Source organism: Phragmites australis, chromosome 7, assembly GCF_958298935.1.
Source record: "Phragmites australis chromosome 7, lpPhrAust1.1, whole genome shotgun sequence".
Classification (NCBI taxonomy): domain Eukaryota; kingdom Viridiplantae; phylum Streptophyta; class Magnoliopsida; order Poales; family Poaceae; genus Phragmites; species Phragmites australis.
Window position 1 is genome coordinate 6745262 of NC_084927.1, and position 27187 is coordinate 6772448.

At 46.9% G+C, this 27187-nt stretch overlaps 3 protein-coding genes across 4 annotated transcripts; 2 read left to right on the forward strand and 1 right to left on the reverse strand.

The window, feature by feature from the left end:
- Positions 1 to 2165: 2165 nt before the first annotated feature.
- LOC133923425 (senescence-specific cysteine protease SAG39-like) lies at positions 2166 to 3284 on the forward strand. Its single transcript, XM_062368732.1, has 2 exons — positions 2166 to 2598; positions 2692 to 3284. Exons 1-2 carry the CDS (start codon positions 2166 to 2168, stop codon positions 3282 to 3284), a joined length of 1026 nt encoding a protein of 341 aa, XP_062224716.1.
- A 6277-nt stretch (positions 3285 to 9561) lies between these two features.
- On the reverse strand, positions 9562 to 12035 carry LOC133923928 (UDP-glycosyltransferase 79-like). 2 transcript variants are annotated; one of them, XR_009910693.1, is made up of 4 exons: positions 11290 to 12035; positions 10814 to 11198; positions 10321 to 10703; positions 9562 to 9849 (listed from the first exon to the last, which is right to left on the reverse strand). XR_009910693.1 is itself a non-coding variant. In XM_062369237.1 (3 exons), exons 1-3 carry the CDS (start codon positions 11956 to 11958, stop codon positions 10375 to 10377), a joined length of 1383 nt encoding a protein of 460 aa, XP_062225221.1. In that variant the 5' UTR covers positions 11959 to 12035; the 3' UTR covers positions 10271 to 10374. The 2 variants fall into 2 exon arrangements, 1 of the variants encoding a protein (XP_062225221.1); XM_062369237.1 differs by lacking the exon at positions 9562 to 9849 and having other exon boundaries at positions 10271 to 10703.
- An 848-nt stretch (positions 12036 to 12883) lies between these two features.
- On the forward strand, positions 12884 to 14898 carry LOC133923926 (UDP-glucosyltransferase UGT13248-like). The gene is made up of 3 exons (XM_062369235.1): positions 12884 to 13640; positions 13718 to 14102; positions 14189 to 14898. Exons 1-3 carry the CDS (start codon positions 12939 to 12941, stop codon positions 14524 to 14526), a joined length of 1425 nt encoding a protein of 474 aa, XP_062225219.1. The 5' UTR covers positions 12884 to 12938; the 3' UTR covers positions 14527 to 14898.
- The last annotated feature ends 12289 nt before the right edge of the window (positions 14899 to 27187 follow it).

Here is a 27187-nt window from a genome sequence, read left to right on the forward strand (position 1 = left end):
CCTTTTACGGCCTTTCCGATTTCTTCTGCTATGAAATGTGCGTGCACTTGTGTTACTTTGGTTGAGTAATTGGGCATGCATTTTTGGTGAAGATATAGCTTGAACTGCATGACTGGATAGCCTGGACTAACTGTGGAACATAGCATAGCAGTAGTGGTTGACAAAATTTGTTTAGTGGTTGCATGATTCTCTGTTTATGTTGCAACATCTAGTAAGAAATTTTCTATCATGCACACAGTTATTAATTATGTTATCTTACTAATTTATATGATTTACATTGCTTTGCTGTGCACACTTTCCCCTATTGCTCACATACTTTCAAGCATGGTTTTATTTACTTTTTTTCAAACGGTAACCGCTCCCCAGCGGTAACCAAAAATGCGCGGTTATCGCGATAAATCGCTCAAAATTTGGCTGAAATTCGCACAGAATTTATTTACTAAAATTTGAAATTTGGAAAAAAAATGCCAGATTCTCCGTTCGGTAACCGGTCGAATCGGACCGGTTACTGAGCAATTTTCTAGATTTATCAAGAGGTTTTCTCGAATTTTTCGCATTATCAGTAATCTCTCGGTTTTCGATAACCGCTCGGTTTTCTCGATTTATCGAGGGGTTTTCTCGATTTTTAGTGAAGTTCAACAAAAAAAACCCCCCCAAAAATCGGTTTAATCTTGTAAAATCAATAGCTAATTCATCTGAGCTTCAAATCAAGTGAAACAAATTTTTTTGGTTTTCTTGTAACATGATAAAAGTATTTATACTCATAAAAAAGTTGAAAATTTTTGTGAAAAAATGTATTTGTTAAACTAAGTTAAATGCATAGTTTACTCTTTGTTAAACCAAAAATCATGAAACTAATTTTGTTAGTCTTCTTATATGATCCTATGTCTTTTAAAAATATATGAACTCATGAATTAGTTATTTTAACATGTAGGATTGTGTAAATGTTGCAACTAGATTAATTCATAACTAACCCATCACACCTCCAAAATTAGTGAAACCACTTTTTTTAGTTTATTTATACTATTCTTTATGTATGAAAAATAATGGTACACATGAAAAAGTTAATTACAGTGCTATTTCTTAACATATTCACTTTATACTTGTGAACTTTGTAAAAATCATGGAGAAATTAATAAAACTCTAAATGAAGTGAAATCAATTTTAAAGATCTTCTTAAGATACGTTCTACATAAGAAAAATATGTGTTTGTATGTTAAGCTTTTCCTTAACATGAGTTAATAACTGAGCCGCACGCTTGAACTTTTTCATTTTTTGCAAACTTTCTCCCTATAGAATATAATGCAAACGACATTATTTTTTAAAAAAAATCACAGAAGGTCTTAGAATTGTCTCTATTTTTAGTATATTTTTGAACTTTTTTATTTTTTCGAATTTTTTAAATTCAAATTTGGTTACCGTTCGGTTTCTGAAACCGAACCGAAACGGTAAGCTCGGTAACCGCGAATTTCGACGGGTTACCATCAATAAATTGAACTCTGCTTGCAAGCAATACGAAACTACTCATTAAGCATATTGCTTTGCTGGACTGACTTATCAATGTTCAACCTACCTACAAGGGTTCTCCTTTTTCCTGCATTAATGTTCTAAGGTAGGCCGTCACCGATCTAGGTTGGTTTCACACCATGTAATTTTAAACGACTGTTGCAGGGATTTTAGAGTTCCAAGTGAAATTCATATGAAATTCCTGTGTACCAAATGGAGCCAACTAGTGATCCATTGCTCATGTGAAGCATTAGATTTACTGCAATTTATGTATTATTAAAAGCCGCAAGTGTGAACATAGAGAGGTTCACATTTTGATTAATTAATATGCCCAATTGATCTCGAAACGGCCTGACATCTAATCCCATCTTAGACTAATAGAAGGATGCCTCAATTAACTATTAGTAAATAATGTTGTTTTCAGCTCGCCGCGGAAGCTAATCCGCATGTCTTTGTTTACCAAGAATATAATCTTCCTTCAATTCTCGTACGGCACGCAGCAATCCCTCTCATTCTAGCACTACAATTCAATAAGAATCTTAGCACAGCTCAGAACACACCTATAAATACACCATATATACCACTCCAAAATCATATACCATCATTCAAACAATATCAGTATAGGTATAGCAACACATATCTTTGTCAGCACAAACGCCATGGCAACTTACTCGCTGGGTCTCCTCTTCGCCGTCCTCGTCTGCACCTGTGCACTCAACGCTCTTGCGGCTCACGACCTCGCTGACCAGTCCATGTCCATGGTGGCAAGGCATGAGCAGTGGATGTCCAAGTACGGCCGCGTCTACATGGACGACGCCGAGAAGGCGCGGCGGTTCGAGGTTTTCAAGGCCAATGTGGCCTTCATTGAGTCGGTCAATGCCAGGAACCACAAGTTCTGGCTCGAGGCCAACCGATTTGCCGATCTTACCGACGACGAGTTCAGGGCCTCACGGACTGGTTACAAGAAGCCGGCCAGCAAGGGCTGGACGACGGGGTTTCGGTCTGCGAATGTCAGCCTTGATGACCTTCCAGCCTCTGTGGACTGGAGGACGAAAGGAGCGGTCACGCCCATCAAGGACCAAGGCGAATGCGGTAAGTATTACAAATACTCCCTCGGTTATTTTTTATTGTCTTTGGAGTTTGGACACGTATAGTAGTGCCTGTATATGATCATGAATGTTTCAGGGTGTTGCTGGGCGTTCTCCACGGTGGCGTCCATGGAGGGCGTCGTCAAGCAGAGCACCGGGAAGTTGATCTCTCTGTCAGAGCAGGAACTCGTGGACTGCGACGTGAATGGCATGGACCAGGGCTGCGAGGGTGGGGAAATGGACGACGCCTTCCAGTTCATCATCGACAACGGCGGCCTCACCACCGAGACCAACTACCCATACACGGCATCCGACGGCAGCTGCAACTCCAACAAGGAGTCCAACGAAGCCGCGTCCATCAAAGGGTACGAGGATGTGCCGGTCAATGACGAGGAGTCTCTGCGCAAGGCGGTCGCCAACCAGCCAGTGTCGGTCGCCGTCGACGGAGGGGATTCCCACTTCCGGTTCTACAAGGGCGGGATCCTTTCCGGCGCCTGCGGTACGGAGCTTGACCACGGGATCGCTGCGGTCGGGTATGGTGTGGCGAGTGATGGCACCAAGTATTGGCTGATGAAGAACTCATGGGGCACGTCATGGGGTGAGGACGGGTATATCAGGATGGAGAGGGACGTCTCCGACCAGGAGGGTATGTGCGGCCTCGCCATGCAGCCTTCCTACCCGACAGCGTAGTTCCAGCACCAGAAATTAATAGCTTGCACGTCTATATAAACCAGCTGCATGTGTTTGTAAAGCACTATGTGCATCACAGCCGTAAAGTTGCATGATCTATCTATTCTGTCTATGTCCATAAGTAACAAGGTTGTAATTAAGATTGTGTCAGATGAAGTTCATATCATCATGTGATGTTCGGATGAACTTACAATGAGGCATGGCTATAACACCCTGTGCTCAAAATTCACTTCTAGCTTAACCTACCTGTGGGGTGGGTCTACCTACGTGTAGCATCTTTTTTACATGTTCAACATCGCTTCATATAAAAATATTAACCCGGAGCTTCCATGTGTAACATTCCAATTTTTGGTTCTTTTAAAAAATTAATATAAAAGAAATCAAATAATTAGAATAAATAAAACCTAGAATATATTTTAAAAAGATTCCTAATTTTATTGCAATTATTTAAATTTATGTTTGTTTGATTTGTGATGTATAATAAATAATATATAGTAGTATATATACAAATCAAGGAAATAAAAGGAAGAAAGGAAAGAGATAGAAAAGAATAGGAAAAAGGAAAATTTCTAAAAGCTAATGGGCCAAAATCTATCCCACAGCCCATCCCTCTCCCAGTCTTCTTCTCTCTCAGCTTGCCCAGCCTTCCCTTCTCCTCTTCGGCCTGTTCAGCCCAAACGGCCCGACCTCCTCCACTCTTCTCCCACTCTCCCTCTCTCTTACCCGAGACACAACGACTTCACTCCGGCCCATCTCTCATGTGAGGATGCAGCCCAGCAGCACAGTATCGTCATTCTCCTCTCTCTCTCTCTCTCTCTCTCTCTCTCCCATGAGCACAACTTCAGAGATTTTCGCATTTATCTGCCCAAATCTTTGCCGGAGTCCGTACGAAGACCGCCAAAACAAGTCCACGTGATCCCCGAGAAGCTGTGGCCCGTGTTATCTCTTGTCGATCCTGATTCAAATGAGGAAAGCGCGCTCGAGATAGTTTTTCTAGCCGACACAAAATCTGATCAAATCCAAGTCAAATCCGCACGTGAGATCCTCTAGAAGGTGCCCAGATAAGTTTGTATGCTTCCGGCGAACCTTATGCCCATTTTATCTTCACATGAAGCCACCGGACTCACCAAAATCCTAGCCGAATCAAATCGGGACTCTCACCCTTCCAGCCATAAATAGCAGGCCCTTTCCCCTCCTCTTGTCATCCCACACCTTTCGCCCAACACCTCAACACAACTTAACACTGGAGGATCTTTTGCGCCAAGCTCCGGCGACCAAAGACACACCTCACTGTCACCAAGCTTCACTGAGCTTCACCGCCTCTGACGCAAAGCCCAGGTGAGTTTGCCGAGCCGCCGTGATGCTTTTGCGCTGCTCACAGTCGAAATCAGCCCACGGGAACCCACTTTCAACATGATTCCGGCTATACACCGTCATAGCGAGGTCTCCGACGCTGCGTTGTCACCCGGAGTTGAGCGCGACTATCCCTGCAGTGTCAGAGCCAAAGTCGGTGGCCAAGATTAGATCTAAGATACCCCTTCAGTTAGGTTAGATCGTAGCCGTCTGATCCAAGATGAAGCGTTTGGATTAAAAAATCCATAACCCAATTGGTAGTGCCACGCCAGTAGCCACGTGTTGCTAAGTCAACGCCACCTCATCATCTTTAGCTTACATGGGTGTCCAATCAACACATCTAGTCAGCCAGCCATGTCATCACCATGTCAGCCTCCATGTCAAAGCCACATCAGCTTTCCATCCACACCTGTCGCCTAGTCAGTACCACACTTAGCTTTTTTTCTTTTTGTTTTTGTTTTTTGTTGTTGACGTCACAAATAGTTTAATGACGCAATAAATAAGTTTTTAGTATAAAATAATTCTATTAATTAGTTTTAATTTGATAATAGATGTAATAGTATTTTTCTTTATTACATAAATGGTTAACAATTATGTTATTTTTAGTTAAATAATTCTAATAAAATCCAAAAAATTCCTGGAAAACCCAAAAAATCATAGATCGTTTCCAAAAATTCTAGAAAATTCCTAATCTTTGTAGTTAATATTTTTGTCTTGTTTTAATATATTGAAAGCCCTAACATGTCAAATGTGGCTCTGATTTGATCCTTTTTCTTGCCAAAATTCTTAGAAAATCCAAATCTTCCTAGTGACATTATTTGTTGTGTGCTATTTGCTTCTTGTTCTTTATTTGTTATTTTTCGCTTATTTTCACGAGTAGAAGCTAATGTTCTGGAGCTGCAAGAAAGACTATAGGACCAAGACTTTGAAGATCCAATTGAATATCAGGAACGCAAGTTGTGTCCTTTACCATATTAATCCCAGTTTTCAAATATTTTGTTTTATGAATATACATGCTAACAGAATTGCGGTTTGCTTGCTAATCCCTGTGAATTCGATAAACCTTAGAATACTCTAAGGGAAAAGCTACAACTAACTTGTGTGCTTGCGGTTAATAAATTGTGTGTGTGCAGACATCAAGAGATATGCCTGCACCATCGGCCATTCTAGAATTGGTCCTTCTTGGTGTAGTGCTCTTGCACGATGTGTTAATCCAAATCACTAGTAATGTGATTGGTCACTCCCGTGTCAGAGTACTAGTTGGAGTTAATGGTGTACGATGGTGTGGACATGAAGGCAGCAGCGCGAATGTTGTTGACATTGAAGATGTGATTGAAGGACTTATAGCACTTCCATGCCACATGCCCCTCTTTCCTGCATAGTTGGTAGGTTAGCCGGTTAGAACTATAATTGTTGTTTCTACCGCCATCTCCATAAGAAGAAGAGTCCATGGATGAGTTGAAAAGAAGATAGAACTTAAAGAATTTGGATTGGACAAGTTCTGAAAAAACTATACACGCCGGATGGTCCGACGCTAAGGACTTTGTACACGCTAGAGTATTTGTTCAGAAGCGGGCCCTAATGCTTTTTCACGCTGGATGGTTCGATGCTAAGGAGTTTGTACACGCCGGAGTATTTGTTCAGGTGCAGGTCTTAATGCTTGTACCCATCGGATGATCCGATGATGTTAAGTTGGCTGCGTCAGAACATTTTTCAAAAGGGATTTCAAATTGTACGTACCGGATAGTCCGGCGTACACAGAGGCAACATGGGAGTAAAGTCCAGAGGATTTCCTTCGGTTCATCGGGAGATGATCTTACACACATCGGATGGTCCAGCACATGTATCGGAAGCTTCACCGAAGGATTTTGTGTAGTAACCGCTAATCTTGGGTGGACGATTCACATCGGATGGTCCGGTGTTTGGAGCTTGTGCACGCTAGATCATCTGGTATTCATAAAAAATATGGATGGTTGGGCAACAGCTAGTTTTGGACCTGTAGCATATAAATACCCCATCATTTTGTCTCAGTTGTGTAACCTTGCAAACCATAAGAGCTAAAAACGGAGTGTCTTGAAAACCTCCGCAAAACGGAGAGTCTTCCAAAACCTCCCCAAACGGAGATCTTAAAAGAAAATAGCCATGAGGCAAAAACATCTTCAAAACCTCCACAAAAATGGAGACATCTTAAAAAACCTCTGTAAAACGGAAACGTTTCCCAAAACCTCCGTAAAATAGGGATGTCTTCCAAAACCCCTGCCAATGGCAATCTTAAAAGAAAATAGCCATGAGGCAAAAACATCTTGAAAACCTCCGCGCAAGGGATGTTTTGAAAAACTCCGTCTGCAAAGATGTTCTAAAAACCTATCTAATAAATCCTCTGGCAACTCGAAGGCAACACCTCCGTACCATGGGGTTAAACCCACTAGCATCTGAAAGACACAGCCCACAGGCCGGAGGGGTATAAACCCTCCCCGCAGGGAATGGTATGGCCTACGTAACGTCATTTCCCCGTAGTCGTGTCTAGACATATTCATACGTCATATATGAAGACTATGTTAACATTAAGTGAAAAGGCCGCTCTGTGTGGTATGAAAAATAGTATGGAATCCCAAACTGTTCGTTGCAGAGGCTGCTACTTCACCGCAACACACCATCGCCAGGCTCCAGACGAATTGCCTCTGGAGCCAGCAGCGGCTAAAGGCCCAGGGTGTCGCAAAGAGCCTTTCCCAGCCTAGCATTTGGCTTCATCTCCGACACACCGTCATGAGGCTCTGAACATATTGCCTCCGGCGCTAGGCAGCGGCTAATGGCCGAGGGAGTCGCAGAGCGCCTCTCTCGGCCTAGCCTTCAGCTTCGCCTCCGACACGCCGTCGCCAGGCTTCGGACAGATTGCCTCTAGAGCTGGGCAGTGGCTAACGGCTGAGGGGGTCATAGAGCACCTCTCACGGACTAGCCTTTGGCTTCGCCTCCGACACGCCATCGCCAGACTTCGGACGGATTGCCTCCAGGGCTGGGCCGTGGCTAGAGGCCGAGGGGGTCGCAGAGGGCCTCTTTCGGCCTAGACTTTGGCTTCGCCTGCGACACACCATCGCCAGGCTCTGAAAGGATTGCCTCCAGAGCCGAGCAGTGGCTAAAGGTCGAGGGGGTCGCATAGCGCCTCTCCTGGCCTAGCCTTCAGCTTCGTCTCCAACACGCCATCGCCAGGCTCCGGACGGATTACCTCCAGAGCCGGGCTGTGAGTAAGGGCCAAAGTGGTCGAGGACCACCTCTCCCGTCTAGCCTTCAGCTTTGCCTCTGATACATCATCACTAGGCTCTGAACGGATTGCCTCCGGAGCCAGGCATCGGCTAAAAGCTGAGGGGGTTGCAAACCTCCCTTTTGGCCTAGCGTCAGTAACACCCTCGACACACCACCGCTAAGCTCCGGACGAGATACCTCCAGAGCTGGGCAGTGGCTAAGGACCTGAAGGATCGAGGACCACCTCTAGAGCTTGTCCCAAAAGTTTCAGATGGACTACATTGAATTGGACAAATTTGGAAGAAGTTAGTACCGACGCCGAACAGGAGGAGTATGTTGAGCTGAAACTTAGCAATGGCCAAAACGACAAGGAATGAAGTCCGTATGCTCAGCTACAATGACAAGGTCCAGACCTTCCGTATCACACTAGCACCTACCTCGGTCGAATTCAGGCTAGGACCTATGCGAGGTCTCGGTACTTCGGTCACCAAAATTAACCATCGTCTACGAAAGGACTAGAGAGGCGTGGTACAAAGGCACGAAGGCACACAGACATGCGGTCACCTATTTGGAGGATCCCCTTACACTTCGGCACAGGAAGGAATACAATCATATCCAAAGGTTCAAGTTATATTATTAACAACTTGTGCATCTGAAGGGCGCATACAAAGAAGCAATAGTACAAAGGTTGCTACAGAGGAGATAGACCCCGAAAGAGCAAACTAGGGGGAGAAAGAGTACAAGGTGGCAAAAGGACAATTATGGCCTGAAGCGAAGCCACAATCGACCGCGAGACAGGAATGTCCCATGATTTCACCAAGAACTCCCCCGAAGGGTGCCTTCGCCTCCTACGGGTCCCAGCAGGGGCCACGCATGAAGCGGCGTATGTTCCTCATCTGCAACATGCTGCCGCAGAAGCTGGTGCAGTAGCCGGCCCCTGAGCTATCAGAAGATGGGGAAGAAGTCGAAGAAACCACCACAATGACCTCTTTTCCCTTCTTCCTAGTCCCCTTCTTCGCTGCCAGGGTTACCGACTTCCCCACGGATGCCTATTCCTTGTCACTCTCCCTCCCTAGGAGATCCCAGTCGATCTCCTCTTCGTCGTTGAAAATATTGATGATCTCGGCAGGTGCAACCTCTTAGACTGGGGGTTGAGTTGGAGCAGCACGCGACTGTCCTCCCCGCAAGGGTGGAAGCATCAACGGCAACCGAGACAGCCCCACCCCAGTCAAACTAGTCAAGATCATCGACATCTCCGAAGAAGATGAGGAGAAAGACGATGTCATATTCAGGTCAAGGTTAAGTGCTCGCTCATGAGGCAGTGATGAATCCAACCGGATGACCCCAGCTTTTATAGCCAGGCCAAGTAGCCACGTACGCTCGGGAGAGCTAAATCTGTGCATCTTTCTCCAGGGTGATGCAATGGAACTAAATTTGCTTAATTTTCTAAAAAGGTATCTTAACTACTAAACATAAATTATTTTTGTTAGGGTAAACATCTGTCGGGAGAATAGCCGGACGACGTCGGCTGCTAGGGGAGGGATTAGATCATAGATTGGAGAGATAGAATATTGGAGGAGACTTTGAAGAAAGGGACTAGGAACTAGATTGATTTATCTTCGAATACAATGGATATTGTACCCTCTTTTATACAAGAGCCGACTTTAATGATCTAAACTAATCAATGTTATCTCTAAGACTAACTAATAGCTCTTATTTCCACAACAACTAATCTCATCTCTAACCTGCTGCTATAGCAAGTGCGATGCTATGGTAATGCGTGTTGCTACAGTACCACTGGTGCTACAACACCGTAACTACTGTTTGTGTTCATAAACAATATTTCAGTGCATAACGGCTTCACCCCTTCTTACAAGACAGCTAGTCCTTGAGTTGTGGTGATGGCCATGATGTGTAGATCCCTCCACAGCTTGACCAATATAACCCTTGTTAGATTCAGAACCTGATATCTCTGATACCAAATGTTAAGGTAAACATCTGTCGGAAGGATAACCAGCCGACATCGGCTACTAAGGGAGGGATTAGATTATAGATTAGGGAGACATATATTAGGAGAGACTTACAAAAAGAGTAGTGCGAACTTAAATTGGTTTATCTTGCTTGATTATAATAGATGTTGTGTCCTTCTTTATACATGAGTCGGTTTTAATAATCTAAACTAATTGACATTATCTCTAAGACTAATTAATAGATCTTATCTTTAATTAATCTACTCTAATCCCTAACAACTAATCTTATCTCTAACCTGCTACAAAAATCGTGGTACTACGGCAACGCGTGTTGCTACAGTAATGACGGTGCTACAGCACTGTAGGTACTGTTCGTGTTGTGAACAATATTTTCAGTGCATAACAGTTTCCTTCACAATTAAGTATAGAGCAAAAGTAGTGGCCATTACCCACAGACCACAAGCTGAGGATACACAATTCTATTAAATATTCAAGAGAAACTGTTACTAGCTGAGAAAACTAGACTTTTAATCTGATAAATACTTGGCTGCAAATTCAGCAATGTTCTTGTCAGAACTCCCTCCTTCTTGCATGGCCTCCTTCGCCTTCTGCATCCACAAAGCAGCATTCCTCCTGTACTCCTCCTTCCTCTCCCCGTCCATGACCTCCCTTATGCACCTGTCCACATCCTCCCTCTTCACCAAGCCTTTACGCATGCGCAAGCCAATCTCCCATGCGCTCTCCACATACTTTGCCGTGGTTGGCTGGTCCGCCCACTGCGGCATCGCCACCATCGGCACACCGGTAACAATGGCTTCAGTTGTCGAGTTCCATCCGCAATGACTCAGAAAACAACCTACATGTCGATCGATGCGCACAAGATGAAACTCTCCTAGATCATCAGTTATCTCATTTTTCCTACAACATATCATTTCTCATATTAAATTATATATGCTCATTTCATACCTGTGGCCTTATGTACAAGCACCTCAAGCTGAGGGCAAAATGGAACAATTAGGCCTCTCTCCTGGCACATGCTACAGAGTTCTTCAGACATCTTTTCTGCCTCGCTGGACCTCAACACCCACAGGAATGGCTTGCCGGAGTTGCACAATCCGCTTCCAAGCTCCTCCAGCTGCGCCGTGTCAAGGTTGGCGACGGTGCCATAGGACGCGAGGACAACAGAGCAAGGCGCCTGTTTGTCAAGCCACGCCATGCACGGAGCAGTGCTTGAGAAGAGGTTGAAACCGTACGTCCTGTTGGATGGCAGCCGGCCGTCGTCGAGGTAGAACGACGGCAAGGTCGGGCCGATCGTCTTTGCACGCCATGTTGACTCCAAGTAATCTGCCTCCTTCTCAGTCAGCAAAAGAGTTCATTAAATGCTCACATGCCATGGAAGGAGAAAATCAACAGACATGTTGTGCTCACTGCTCACTGCTCACCTTTGGCTCGAGGTCTCGGAAGGAGTTGACGAGCACGTCATTGGCGTCCTCCAGCCCGTCGAACTGGCTCAGCGCAGACTCCGTGAACGCCGGGTACCACTCCGGCGCCGTCATGAACGGCGGCATGTCCTCGGGCCCCAGCTCCACGCCGAGCCAACCACACAACGCGCTCCCGTCCGTCAACGGGAGGCTTACTCGTCCCGCCCACACCTCACCGTAGATCAGGTCCACGGCGCACAGCTGCGTCATGAACGCGGCCGCGGCCACGCCCACGTCCCGCGCCACGCGCCGCGCCCACGGCAGGTGCGAATCGTACACCAGCACCCTGACGGGCCGCCCCGCACGCGCCTCGGCCTCGATGAGCCGAGCCAGCGTCTCCGACCCCGCGGCCTCCATCCGACGCACGTACTCGGCAGTGTCCGGGCACGAGGCGATCCCGCCGTCGTCGAAACCATCCGAGATGGCGGCCACAGGGAAGGGGCACGACATGGAGGCGGTGGTGGTGGAGAGGACGTGGCGCGAGACGACGAGGGTGGGGCTGAGGCCGTGGTAGGCCAGCCGGTGGCCGAGCTGGAGCATCGGGTTGGCGTGGCCCTGCATCCCCGGGAACGGCAGGAGCAGGACGTGAGCTCTGCCGCCGCCTTGGACGGTGGTGTTTGTGCTGTTCATGGCGATGCTGCGTTGGCTGCAGTATGCTCATTCGCCGGCCTGTAAGTAAGTTGTTTAGTAGAGTGGCGCGCAAGTTTGTTGCGCCTTCGAGGAATCCAAGGAGAAGGTGAAAGATGAGTGACAAGTTGGAATTCCCATGCTTTAATTTAGTACACAGATAATAAATGCACGTGATTGATGCCTGCGTACCTGCGGTCCCACCATTGGAAGTCTCAGGCAAAAGATGTGGCTTTTTAAGCGTCTATCTTTTTTTTCATGTATTTTTCGATTAATTTTTTTTTCATTGGATTGAAATCCAACTGACAGGCCAAAGATGCCAAATAGGTCGTTTTTACCGGGTCGTATCTGGACCGAATGTGTGGGACGACGTACGGGACTACGTATCAGCATGATACAGTTCGGCTAAGTGAGGTTAGCATAGCACGATACGATCTGGTCTAGCACGTTTAGGTCTGATTATTTTTTATTATATATATATTAATTTTGTAGTTATTTTTTTTATCTATTTTCTATATTTTTAATTTTCTAACTATTATTTAATTTTTTTAACCAATTGTGCCGACGAGCCATCCTTACTCCGTCGGGCCACTCATACCATCGTGCCCATCGGACCAACCATGCCGTCGGACCGTAAACTTCTACAGCTGCGGGTGCGGGGTGTCGGCTCCGGAGACCAATTCAAGGTACGTCGACATCCACCAACTCGCCTTGCGAAATGGTTACTCAATTGAAGTCAGTGTCGTTGTCATTTGATTCTTCAAATTACAAAATAAAATAATGAAGCTTCATAAAGCGTAGGAATCTGCGTGAGAAGTTTCCCGTGATCCAAATCCGACAAATAACAGTCAAAGCGAGTTCACAGTTTTTTTCTCTCAAAGCCCACGAACTTTCCCTTCCAACAACAAAACTTGGTTGTCAGGGACTACTCTGTTCCAAAGCCTATATCTTTAGCTTCCGCAACCACATAAACAAAGAGCAAAATGGAGAGCATGAGCTTGAGCACGACGACGACCACTAGCACCTCCTACTCCTCCGGCCAGGAGTGCGGCGGCACCCACGTCCTCATGCTGCCACTGCCGGCGCAGGGCCACACGAACCCGATGCTCCAGTTCGGCCGCCGTCTCGCGTACCACGGCCTTCGTCCCACGCTCGTCACCACGCGATACGTTCTATCCACCGCCCCGGCCCCCGGCGAGCCCTTCCGCGTCGCTGCCATCTCTGACGGCTTCGACAACGGCGGCATGGCCTCGTGCCCGGACCCCGTGGAGTACTGCCGTCGGCTTGAGGCCGTGGGGTCCGAGACGCTGGCGCGGGTCATCGAAGCCGAGGCGCGCGCGGGCAGGCCCGCGGCCGTGCTGGTGTACGACCCGCACATGTCCTGGGCCCGCCGGGTGGCTCGTGCCGCGGGCGTCCCGACCGCTGCGTTCCTTTCGCAGCCGTGCGCGGTGGACCTGATCTACGGGGAGGTATGGGCGGGGCGTGTGCCGCTCCCTATGACGGACGGGAGCACGCTGCGCCGGCGGCAGGCGATCAGCGTGGACCTTGGAACAGAGGACCTGCCGCCGTTCGTGACGGCCCCGGCGCTGTACCCGAAGTACCTCGACGTGTCCACCCGGCAGTTCGAAGGCCTTGAGGACGTCAACGACGTGTTCATCAATTCATTCCGAGACCTTGAGCCTCAGGTCAGTTATTGATCGACACAGACATCATGTTCTGCTCCCGAAACCTTTCAGGTTCATATGATCTTCTCACTAAGCAGGAGGCAGAGTACATGGAGACGACATGGCGCGCGAAGACGGTCGGCCCAACCTTGCCGTCTTTCTACGTCGGCGACAACCGCCTGCCGTCCAACAGGACCCACGGCCTCAACTTCTTCAGCAGCAGCGCACCGTCAATGGAATGGCTCGATAAGCAGTCTACATCCTCGGTTGTTCTTGCATCCTACGGGACCATCTACGACCTTGACGCCACCCAGCTAGACGAGCTCGGCAATGGACTGTGCAATTCCGGCAAGCCTTTCCTCTGGGTCGTGAGGTCCGGCGAGGCACAGAAGTTATCCCAAGAGCTCCGTGACAAGTGCAAGGAGAAGGGCCTCATTGTTTCCTGGTGCCCCCAGCTTGAGGTTTTGGCACATAAGGCCACAGGTATGAAATTGAGATATAACCACATGAAACTAAACCATCAGAGATTAGAATTCGAATTTGATATCTTCTGCACCTCGAACACGCAGGTTGTTTCTTGACACACTGCGGATGGAACTCAACAACGGAGGCGATTGCTGCTGGTGTGCCAATGGTGGCGATGCCACAGTCGGCGGACCAGCCAACCATAGCAAAATACGTGGAGAGTGCATGGGGGATCGGTTTGCGTATGCGCCCCGATGAAATAGGCCTGCTGAGGAGAGAGGAGGTGGAGAGGTGCATCAGAGAGGTGATGGATGGGGAGAGGAAGGGTGAGTATACGCGGAATGCGGCAAAATGGATGGAGAAGGCCAAGGAGGCGATGCAGGAAGGAGGGAGCTCAGACAAGAACATTGCAGAGTTTGCAGCCAAGTATTTGTCAAGTTAAAAGCCTAGTTATGCAAGCTTCATTTGCTGTTGGTGCTGATCATCGACTCTTTCAGCCCTTCCTTGTTCAGGAAATAATTGAGTTTGCTTGGGCTCTTCGTCGTCTTGTGTTAGTGTCCAAAGTTTTATCTTCCTATTTATTAGATGTGGCAGCTGTCCATAGTTTTATCTTCCTATTTATTAGATGTGGCGGAGAGCTCTTGACCTTGTTTTGAAAAGTAATATTAGAGGCATGAATACAATTTTCTTTCAATGAAAACCACGATTATCATCACGTTGCACAACTGCATGATGATAATGATAGTTTTCCTATGTCAGAAGAATGTAAAGACTCAGTAAGTTTACATGAAATCAGCATTGATGTTTATTTCAATTGTGCTTGTCTCCTGATCAAAAACCACCTCCTTGCGCTCGGCTCAGCACACGCACCAGACAGCAACGTCTTCCCAGCTGATTGAGTACAAATCCATCACGTCCGCTCCCGCCATTGGGTGTGGCACTCGCCGTGCGAGGAGCGCACATCGTTGATGGCTCGGTGCTCGGTGCTGCCGCGTGCTCAGATTGCTCGGTGCTCACATCAGCCCTGCAGCTCTCCATTCTGAGCAATCTCTATAGGCCAGCCGTCAAGACTCAACGCCAGCCTCTTCTTCTAACCAGATGGTCAACCCCCGAGTCGCTCCAAGGGCGACTCGGGCAGCCTCCCCATCCCCTAGTGCCACCACCCCTCTTCCTCCTCCTATCCTCCTCGCCGCCGCCTGAGAAGGCCCCCAGAAGTCCGCGTGGATGCAAGGACGACCGCGGTGGGGCTACATCCCTCTCGTGGCAAAGATGGAGCAGCAACACAGGGCAGGGCAGTGACGTTGGTTCCTCTCGAGGGTAGCTGGATCTGCTCGGTAGCGGGCGGATTTGCCCAGGGAAGGCTGTTTCCGCTTGAGGGCGTCTGGATCCGCCAGGGGACGGCCGAATCCTGGGTGGTGGAGGTTGTGTAGGACGCCGGCGGCTGCGCATGGGCCTTGAACAGCGCGCAGGAGGCTGCCACGTGTGGAAACCAGTTGGAGCAGAGATGGAGAGTGACACGGTGACGGTGTGTGTGCGCGTAGCAGCATGTGGACGGGCGGAGGTGGCCTGACTCTGTTGTGATGAGGCGTCGACGGCTGCTGGTCCAGATTTGCTCGGTAGGGCCACGTTTGGCTCGGCGGCGGTCGATCCTGCTTGGCAACGGTCTGCGGTGCTGGCTGGCGTGGCATTTGCGCCTGGTTCGATGAGAACGGGGTCAGCACCCTACGCGCGGTGGTCTTTTGTGGTGCGGGTGGTCAGCGGCGGCGCTGGACGGTTCTGGGGAGGCGGTGGAGGTCCAGTGAGATTGGGCGCCGAGGCTGACGACATCGGCTAGGAAATGGGTGGTGGCTGGCTTGTGCGGTCCATTGGGTGGCTCGGAGGAAAGCAGAGGAGTGCAGAGGCATGACACGTGACAGCGCAGATCAGCAGCGCGGTGGCCAGTGGTGGTTCGGTTCAACACGTGCTGTGGGTTGGTGCAGGAGCTCCAGGTGAAAACCTACTCGGCGTTTTGCTGGTGCCAACAATGATGACACCTTTAGGCGTTGTTTTCCTCCTTGGAGGCTTTCTCAAGATGCTCCTATTTCATCCAACCCTCGCCCGGTTCTCCGAGTGAAAAGCTAGATCCGGCTCGCCGGATCGGGCAACAATGGCATCGTCAATGTCGTGTCTTCCTTGGAGGTGTTGCCTTGGAGATTACTGTCATGTGCTGGATGTCCGTCGGCTTTGCGTCGAGGTGCTCCTATTTCCCCCCAACCCTCGATGTGGTTGTCTGCCGACGTTGGTGTAGATTGGCGGCAACGATGAAACCTCTCGATGAAGTCGGAGCTTCCGTTTGGCTTTGGTGCTTGTTTTGGTGCATTGGGGTCTGCGGGCCTCACAGCGGGAGACAGTGGTCCGTTCGAATCACTTGACGAGGTTTTTGTCTCCTTGGAGATGCGCTCCACGGCAGATCATGAAGGATGACCGTGCTAAGAGGAAGTCGAAGCTGCTGCGTCGTGGGCGCGTGATGAGCTTGGTAACGATGACGTGAGGCGGGTTTGCTCTTGGGGATCGTGCTCGTGAGGTGAAGCGATATCGAGATGATGAATGAAGCCCGCCATGGTAAAGTCGGAATTGTTTTGTCACTTAACGACGGGCTTGGCAACGATGACACGTGACAGATCTATGGTGTGGTCTCGCAGTCTAGCGGTCTGTGTTTTTTCCCAACGGACCATTTTAGACGCTGTTGTTTAGCTTCCTTTTCTTTTTCTTAGTCCATCCGCTGAGCTTTCTCGTTTGTGATGTTGTTTCTAGCCTTTTTTTTTCTTTTTTTCTTCCTTTGGGTCCTTGTACCTAGCTTTTTTCCTCTAATAATGAAAACGCAGCTCTTTTGCTTTTTCATCAAAAAAAAAAGAAAAAGACTCAACGCCAGCACCTTTAGTATTTAGTGATGGCGTCTTTAGTATTTGCTGTCTTGGCCTTTTGGCTTTGGGGAAATCGGAGCCTGCCATAGGTGAGGCCGTGAGTCTATGAGTCAGGGAGATGAGAGAGAGAGACACTGAGTCAAGTTAGAGAGATGGGGGGTTGAGGATGTAGGGGCCCTGTGTAGCCGCACAGGCTGCACACGCCCATGGTACGGGCCTCGCCTCCACGTGCGCCAGCTCCCGCGTGCATGCACTTGGTCCTGCACATCGCGCAGCTTCCTGCTCAGACCCTGGCCGTTTCCCGTGGCTAGCCAGGCTTGAGCCTTCGCCAGGCTGAACTGCACTTGCTAGCGCTACTTCAGTCGTTCCAGCCATGCAGGCCCACTTGGGCCACCCAGTCGAGCCAGCCTGCACCCGGTTCCTAACCAGGACCTACAGCCAAGTCCACGTGCTAAGCTACGACCGAGTTTTTTTTATTTTTATATTTTTCAATTAAAAATTTAAATAAATAGATTTCTCGTGAAAAAAATTACAAAATTAGGTACCTGCTAACCGTCTCCTGGGAGGGTGGGTGGCCTAACCGCCCCCTCAGAGAACGGCAAGGGTGCTAACCGCCCTCTCAGGGGGCGAGTAGGGCCTGGGAGGGCGGTTAGCAGCCTAGCCGCCCTCTGAGGGAGCGGTAATGCTATTTTTTTGCCGAAAATTGTAAAATTTTGTGTTTTTCATCAAAATTTAAAATAGAGAATTTACAAAATTTGGAATTAACAAGATTGAAGAGGAGTGAAAACGGTATACTGAGGAAGCGAGAATTTGGAGTAGGTTACGTAATTGTCGGAGAATAAAAAATCAGTATTTGTGAACAAATTGTATATGTGAAGCACTCGCAACATATTACGTGGGTATGAGGTTACGAACGGCGACAAACATAATATTAAACATATGGTGGAAAACATTACATGAGACTGTAACCACGACGACACGACGAGGAAAAGAAGGTGGCATGTACGGTTCGCACTAAGACCTACTTATTAGTGCGCCGCTCCTAATCATAACGTGCCTTAGGGACTGGAAGTATGTCGGGTTATATTAGATACTCTCTACTGAGTGCATCTAGGATATTTTCCCTTTCGGAGGGCATCGGGACTGGCTGCCTTAGCACGGCGGGCTCTCTTCTGCTTCCTTGCCCTCTCAGCCTCCCGAGCCTGAGCCATGGTATGGTCGTACGCCTCCTTCGTCATGCGCTCTTCTTCCTCGCGCTTTAGATGAAGTTCCTCTTGCTATTGCTCGTACTCCCGACGTGCGTAAGCTTCCCTTCTCCACCTCATGTTCATGTCGACCCACTGCTTCTGTTCCTTATTTTGCTCATTATCGAGCCATTGAATAAAATTACAGAGCGGTGGAGGGGACTAAAGAAATAGAGCAAGATGAGCGGTTAGTAAAACAGGGTGCGAAATTGGCAAAGATGTGGCTGATATTTGTTGCTATACTGGTGGATACTCATATGTTCCATGTTGAAACTTGTCATATTCGTAGTTGGCACACATGAAGAAGAGCAGCTCATATGTGTATGAGATGTCCTGCGACTCGCGGAGCCTGCAACGGTCACCACAAAAGCACATTGGTGATTTGATACCTTGAGGGATTAAATCCCCCAATGTTTCTTTGGTGGGCTTGGTGGAGCTGAGGAAGATATTGCACTTGAGAGATCTAAGAAATGAGTGGTGCATCAACTTATGGAGGTTCGGCTATTTATGGTGGTGGAAGGCAGGAGCATTGGATTCGCTCTTGAAGAAAGGAGTGAGTGGAAGGGATCAAAGGGCGGCAGGAGCATTGGATTCCATCTTGAAGAATGGGAAAGTTGTGTTTTTGATGATGGACAGAGATTCCATGTTTATTGGTACCTGTGTTGTCATTTATTGTGTGGTAAAAGCTGTCTGATGTTGTCACTTGTCTAAAGCCTGCGCAAGGAGACATATGTTGTCAGGTCATGGTTAAAGTTTAGTAGTGTGGTCACTTCGTGATTAAAGTTACACTCTCGACAGAGTAAGCGAGCAGTCACTTCGTGTATAAGTAGCTTTGTAAGATATACTTTTCTAGGTTTGTCGTGAACGGTTCATACATTGGTGACGACGATAGAATGTAGCGTGTGGTCATGTCGGATTAAGAAATGCAACTAGCATGTCATCACATTGGAATAAGAAATGCAGTTACGACATGCTAAGTGGACCATAAAGATTACACGCGTCTGAATACATAAGAGTACATCGCGAATCGAATATGCATATGTAAGTTACAAAAATAAATGTAAAATCCTACTGCTGTCTCCCCCGCTGCTGTCGGCCGTGCCCCCTATCGTGGTCCTGATGCTGCTGGTTGACCCTCACATGGCCCCTAGAGTAGGTGAGGGGGCCGGGTGGACCGACCTGTCTAGTAGGCCTAGTAGGGGGTACCGGTGTCGAGGCCTTGTCCTGCGTGGGCTGTGTCCGAAGTGGAGCACTAGGTACCTGGGACCGCTGGAGGACGTCGTAGTCAGGTGTGCCCCCGAAGAAGTCCCGAACGAGGTCGTACGCGGGGTCCGGAACATCCTCATCCTCCTGACTAGGGTACGAGGACTGTGAAGGATCTGCTGGCATCCATGTGTACTAGCTAGAGGGGCCTACGAAAAATAATTATATTAGATATGGACAATGTGGAAATGAAAGTAGTAGTAAAAAATACACAATTGTACCTGCGTGGTATGCTGGTGCAGCAGAAGATGGCCAGGCGGGCGTGGCGTAGTATGGCTCGAACGGTGCTATTAGCGACTAGTCAAAATAGAAACGACGTGCCGCTGCCTCGGGGTTCTCCGTCGATCGGGCCTCAACCAAACGGCAAAGCGGTAGGAGTCCCGCCACTGCCAACCTGAAAGTATTGAAGTACATCAATGATATGGCAATTTCGTATGAAAGTATCGAAGTACCTATTCTTCCACCGATCGTCGATCGTAAGCAGCTCTCCAGGGCCACGTGGTCGGAACACTCCTAACTCCGTCTGGTGCTCGGCGAACAAGAAGCTACGGTGCCTCTTGTCCACTGCAGGGTCTAGAAGCTCGGGGGTCGCAGGGTCCGTCATATCTGCATTTGAAAGACATGTACATTAATGCATTGCTAGATGTAGACAGGAACAATATACATTAAATGCAAATTCACTATACAACTATATGCAACATGAACATATTGCGACATGTACTTACCAATGAAGTTTCAAATGCTAGAAATCAAAGTACAATTAAGATAGCAAGCTACGCTAAATACAATCACACTACAATGCATCATAATACTCACCTAGACAACAGGTGCATTTTTAGGACAATACTTGTACGTGTGACCTGTTTCATTGCACTAATTGCATCGCTTGACCCTAGGACCCGCCTCGGATTCATCCATATCGTTGCGAATCTGGTGAGTTTGTCGGCGGCCAGGTGCGTTTTTCATCTTTTCCAAATCAGGCACATAGATTCATGAAGGCCCTGGATTACTTGTAAAAGTGTCAACAATGCCGTAACCACACAGCTCATGAAGTACTTTGAAACATATTGCCTGGGAAGCATATTGTGCTCCGCACACGCAGCTATGATGTGTGTATAAGGTTTGTGGAGTAATTGTGGCTTCTGGCAACTAAAAATGCATGTCCCACTCCTTAGCACACACTCTTGAACATGCCGCTCATGTCTTCCACTCCTCCGACCCTTATCCCAGCACAAGACACTGAACATGTGCTCTGCAGTCCCCTCTTGATTTGCGTGATGCATGTGGGCCTTCTTTGTGGCCTTCTCCATATACTCACATAGCATCTGTCCATACAGCATATGATTGTCCTCCATTACATTTTTAGCAGCTGCTTACCGATCAATAAAATACTTACAAGTCCCATGCAAAATGTCTTCTACAATTCCAACAAGTGGGAGAGACCTCATTCCTTGCATGACCCAGTTATAAACCTCAGCAAGATTTGTTATCATTACTCCATATCTTGCCCCACCATTGTCGTACAGCAAAGCCCATTTTTCATTCGGCTCATTACGTATCCACTGTGAAAAACTCCTAATAGCTGACCCTGACCTCCTTACTATCTGCGGAGTATCTGTTGGGAGAGGTCCAAGAGCTATCGGTTCATCACCAATTGGTGCAGCCTCCGCTGTCTGTTTTAGAGTTAGTTCGTCCAGTCTTGCCCATAGGGCATTGAACTTCCGTTGATGGTTTTGACTGCACAACTTTTTGAAAAGCTTCATCAACTCTTTGTTTTTAAACTATCTATAGAAGTTCACACCCATATGGCGCATGCACCACCTGCTCTTCAGGTCAGGCCACTATGCTGCTACACCCCGTCGAACACTATCATGTTGCATATCCAGCAAAGCCTGCAACAACCCTGCATGTCTATCATGAACCAGTCACACATATGGTCGGTCAAGAACAATAGCATGTTTCACCCGCTCAAGGAACCAATACCAGATGTCCCCGTTCTCACTCTCCACGAAAGCAAACCCCAGTGGCAGGACTTGGTTGTTACCGTCGACCCCAATTGCAGACAATATTTGTCCTTTGTACTTCCCAGTCAGGAATGTTCCATCCAGGAATATGATGGGTCGACAATACCGAAATGCTTTGATGGTTGCAGCGAATGCAAAGAAAGCACGCTGCAATACTCGTTTCCCACTGTACTCCGCATTAGTCGAGGGGTAATGCTTGATATCATAGTAGCTGCCTGGATTCCTTCCATAAATTGTGGCTAATTGACGAGGTAGATTGTGATATGAATCTTCATATGTTCTGAACCTCATCTCAATAGCTTTCTGTTTCGCCCTCCATGCCTTCGCATAGTTTATTGTGTACTGGAACCTTTGCTCAATAGCATGGATTATTGATCGTGGCTCATACCTTAGGTTGTCCACAATCTCCCTGTACATAATATTAGCAATAAAGGCAGATGACAGGTTCCGGTGGGTGAACTCTATTTTCTCAATGTGACAATTATGTTCCTTAACTATTGAGCACTGCAAGTAGTCTACCCATTTCCCTCTGAATGCGTGCACCCGCCAAGGACATTAAGGCACCAAAAACTTCACATCATACTCCCTTTTACTGGATTTAACAACCTTGAACTACCTCCGAAGAGACAACGACTAGAATTTAACTGCATCAATAACTGCCTCCTTTGTAGGGTACATAGCACCCTGAGACACCTCGTTCTCATGGTACTGCCATGGTATCCGATCAGCCTTGCTAACCACCAGCTTTGAAAATTTATGATCTCTCCACTCTACAGGCACTGGAACATTACCCTCCTCGTCAGATGAATCCCCATCGGCAAGACCTTCCTCCAACTCTTGATCCTCCAACTCCATCTCTTCAATAATGCTAGGGATATGCTCCCCTTCATCGGCTACACCCATTGGTTGCATTTCAGGAATATCTCTAACATCTTCCTTGGTCCCGACATTAACCTGGTTTGATTCATCTTCCACTGCCTCACTTGGTCCCGCTACTGCTTCCGCAGAGTTCACCTCTGTTTGATCTTTCAGGTACGCCTCAGCTAACAAAACCAGAGGCAGGCCACGTTCACAAGATATATCTATATACTGCCTCCAAGTTGATGTGGCTTCGATCGGAACAAGCTCGCCAAAGTATCCATGACTACCACGGCCGAGGACAGCTTTCAGCTTCAGCTCATGTTGCTGCGGATCCAGTTGGAAAAACTGCATGAGCCATTTGCACACACCCGCAATGATCCTCTCATTAGCTTTACTAAGACCCTTCATGACATGATAAAATCCAGACAGATCTACAACGTTAGGACCGTACCTAATTTCACCCTCACCATAATATATCTGAAAAATTAATTTATCTGCCATCCCGGAAAACATCCGCAAAAATAACCAATGTTAAGACCGACAAATTATATTTCTTAGTATCGGAGAATTTTTTTTACCGACACCGATTCATACATAACAATAGGTTTTCAATAATAGCCCTACCCAAACTTACCTACAAATATTACTCTATATAATCTACATTTAATAGCTATTCTACCATGTCGGAATTAATATTCACAGTATACTACTATTTTCTAAACGCTACATCCTAGGTCTGCCTATTATCATACAGTGCTAGCTCCTATGTCACACAATACAACCCTACAATTATTACTCTATAAAATCTACATATTCAAAACTAACATACTACAAATAATATTCTATATTTCACTGCTATCCTACCATGTCCTAAGTAAAATTGACAATTTTCTACTAAACATAGTATTTTGTAAACCCTAGGTCATACATGTCTAAAACCTATGTCATATACTACTACTGTACTAATTAACAACAATAAAAGTATAGAGGAACTTACTGGAAAGTGATCTTCAAATTCGCGGATCAAATGCAGCAGGGCTTCGTCGGGCTCTCTTCCTCTCCTCTCCTCCCTCTTCAGAGTTTTTTCTTTTTTCAGAATAAAATGTGAATTTTACCTATTTTTAGGGCCTTTTATAGATGAGGGAGTAAGGGTGGAGGCCGGCGGGCGCAGGCGGGCAACCCCCCTTACCGCCCCCTGAGAGGGCGGCAGAGCCGTACCCGCCCTCTCAGGGGGCGGTAAGGTGCGGGATCAGGCGGGCACCCCTTAGCCGCCCTCTGAGGGGGCGGTTAGGCCACCCGCCCTCCCAGGGGGCGGTTAGCAGGCCTAACCGCCCTCTCAGGGGCTGCAGGTGCCTAGTTTTGCAATTTTTTTCATGAGGAATCTATTTATTTAAATTTTTAATTGAAAAAATATAAAAATAAAAAAACTCAGCTACGACTAGCCGCTAGCTGCGCTCCTCTGCATCCCACCTCGTGCTTCACCAGGCCTACCGTCCCTCCCGGGCTTCTCCTGGTGCGCGGGTCGCGTCCTAGCACCAGCCGCCTTCATGTCACCTGCTTGGGCTGCCCTTGGCTGCCACGTGCATCCACGAAGATTGTGAAAAATTCGAATTGGGCTGTTCGTGAACTGTTGCTTGTGAAGGTTGATGGTGAACATCAGGCAGCAATCAAGTGGGTTGACTTCATCGTGTGCAAGCAGTGTGGTTGTCGACGGGGCTCGAGAGCGGTGGATCGTACACAGGCGGTGTACGAGGTGGCGTGCGCATGGCTCAATGTATGCATGGTTGAGTGTCCAAGAAGGACATGAGGACGAGCGTGAGGACACGTGAGGTACACATGAGCAAAGGGATTCAGAGGTCTGTGGCAATAGGTAGATTGACGTCCAAATTTGAGGTGAAGAGATTTGACGAGATGGGCAACTTCGGGCTTTGGTAGATAAGGGTTAAGGACCTGCTGGCACAGCAGGGTATCCTGAAGGCTCTGCAGGAGATGAATCCATCCACGGTAGATAATGACAAGAGGGAGCATATGCATGCACAAGCGGCCATGACAATCATGTTGTGTCTCTTTGATCAAATTATGTACCATGTCATGGATGAATCATCACCTAAGAAGATTTGGGATAAATTGGCCGATCAATTTATGTCCAAGACATTGGCTCAAAAGTTGTACTTGAAGCAGAAATTGTACGAGCTGAAGATGCAGGAGGGGTCGGATCTTGCTGAGCACATAAACTTGTTTAATCAAGTTGCAACTGACCTTGTGAAGGTGGAGGTGAATTGATGATGAGGACAATGCGATTATTCTTTTGTGTTCCTTTCCAAGGTCTTATGAGCACTTGGTCATTACTTTAATGTATGACAAAAAGGCAATCGAAGTGGATGATATTCTTGTGGTGTTGTTTGCTCTTGAACAAAGAGGAAGAACAATGCTGGTGGGGGTTTGTCTAGTGATGTTTTGGTGGTCAGGTGTGATCGAGGCAAGGAGACTGATAAGAAAAAGAAAAACAAGGGGCCACAATTGATGCGCATTTGCCCGATCTTCCAAAAGGTAATATGATAAGTTGATTGGTGGAGCTTCAACATTGATGATCCAAAGGCTCCGACTAGAACAGATCGAGAACCCTCGCAACCACTACACCACTATTCCGTGGTTATCAACCATGCCAAGACGTGGTTGACCTTGCCAAGAAGGCTTTTTCTACAAGTGAATCAAGAACACAAGCAAGAACAGGTAGATGCAATCTGAATATTGCTAATTACCAATGAAGCACTCAAGTTTGGGGTTCAGCAAACTGATAAACGGCAAAACTGTATTAAACAGAATAATCTAAGCTAAAAATAAGTCTAAACTATGGCGGTTACTATTTATATATAGGGGGCGTGAGGAGGTTGACCTAGGGTTGTGCAATTGTGGAGAGAGGCGTGCACAACCTGGACTCCGACTCCGACACGATTACAAAACCCGGCAAGGTTCAAAATAGTGATGCATCACCTTATTACTTTGACTTTGACTAAACTATAAGGAAGATCTGGTCAAGCTCATATTCATTGGAAAGGGATCATCGTAAGCTTTCCAGAATGTCCAAGATTGCCTAAAACGGATTTCGTATGAGAGAGTTATGCTCGTTTTACTGACGTGCTGTCCTGGAACTCGACTTCGACCACGACCACGACTAGAATTCAGCCTTGAGTAGACTTGGCCTTTGAGGAGTGACGTCCGAGTAAGGTTGTGGTGCTTCTCCCATGTTCCTATGCAATAAAATATCACAAAAATTTAGTAGTAATCCATCCAAGAAAACACGAACAACAAGAAACGAATTCACCTGGTGATCTAATTATCGTGCACGTGCTCTTGTAATTGGACCTTGTATGATTTGAGGATTATTGGTGGTATTGTTCGTATCTGAAGGAGCCATGGGCTCATCATCCTCGCTCTCTTGAATTGGAGTCGTCCTCGACTCATCTCATCTTCTTCTCCCAAATATGGCTTCAAATCTGAAATGTTAAATGTGGGACTAACCTCAAAATCTGCAGGTAGGTCCAATTTATATGCATTGTCATTGATTTTCTCAATTATCTTAAATGGTCCATCAGCTCTAGACATCAATTTTGATTTTTTTTAGTTCTGGAAACCTATCCTTCCTCAAATGCAACCAAACTAAATCACCCGGTTCAAATTTTATTCCCTTCCTACCTTTACTTCCAGCAATCTTATACTTTTCAGTCATGCTCTCTATATTATTTTTAGTTGTGTCATGCAACTTAAGAATAAACTTAGCACATTTCTTAGCATCTAAATTAAGTCTTTCACAAGTAGGCAAATGTGGTAAATCAATAGAAGCACGGGGATTAAATCCATACACTACCTAAAATGGACTTACCTTAGTGGTGGAGTGTACTGACCTATTGTAAGCAAATTCAATATGTGGTAAATACTATTCCTACATCCTCAAGTTTCTCTTTAGAACTGCCTGCAACATGGTCGATAATGTGCGGTTGACGACCTCTATTTGACCATCAGTTTGGGGATTATAGCAGTTTTGTCCCCAATTTATTCCAAAGTGATCTCCAAAAGTGGCTCAAAAACTTTGTGTCATGATCCGAGATGATAGTATTAGGCACTCTATATAGTCGAACGATTTCCTAAAAAAGAAATCAGCTATGTTTGTAGCATCATCGCTCTTGTGACAAGATATAAATGTGCCATTTTAGAGAATCGATCCACAACTATAAATATGCTATCCCTCCTCCTCATTGTTTTAGGTAATCCTAAAACAAAATCCAAAGAAATATCCTCCCAAGGTACACTAGGAACAGGAAGAGGCATGTAAAGGCCATGTGGATTTAAGCGAGACTTAGCTTCATTGCAAGTGGTGCAACATGACACATAGCGCTCGACGTCACACCTCATCTTTGGCCATAAGAAATGAGCGGCCAGCACATCTTTAGTCTTCTTTGCTCCAAAATGTGCCATCAATCCTCCTCCATGCGCCTCCTGCAACAACAAAAGACGAACGAAGCTAGCTGGAATGCATAGCTTGTTAGCACGATAGAGCAATCCATCATTCAGCACATATTTATTCCATACTTTCCAAACTGTACAATGTTCAAGCACTTCTTTAAAGTCTAAATCAGCAGCATATAATTCCTTAATGGTCTCTAAACCAAAAAATCTTATGATCAAGTTGAGATAATATGGTATAACGCCTAGAAAGCGCATCAGCAATCACGTTGTCTTTTCCTTTCTTTTGTTTTATAACATATGGAAACGACTCGACAAATTCTATCCGTTTAGCATGTCGTTTA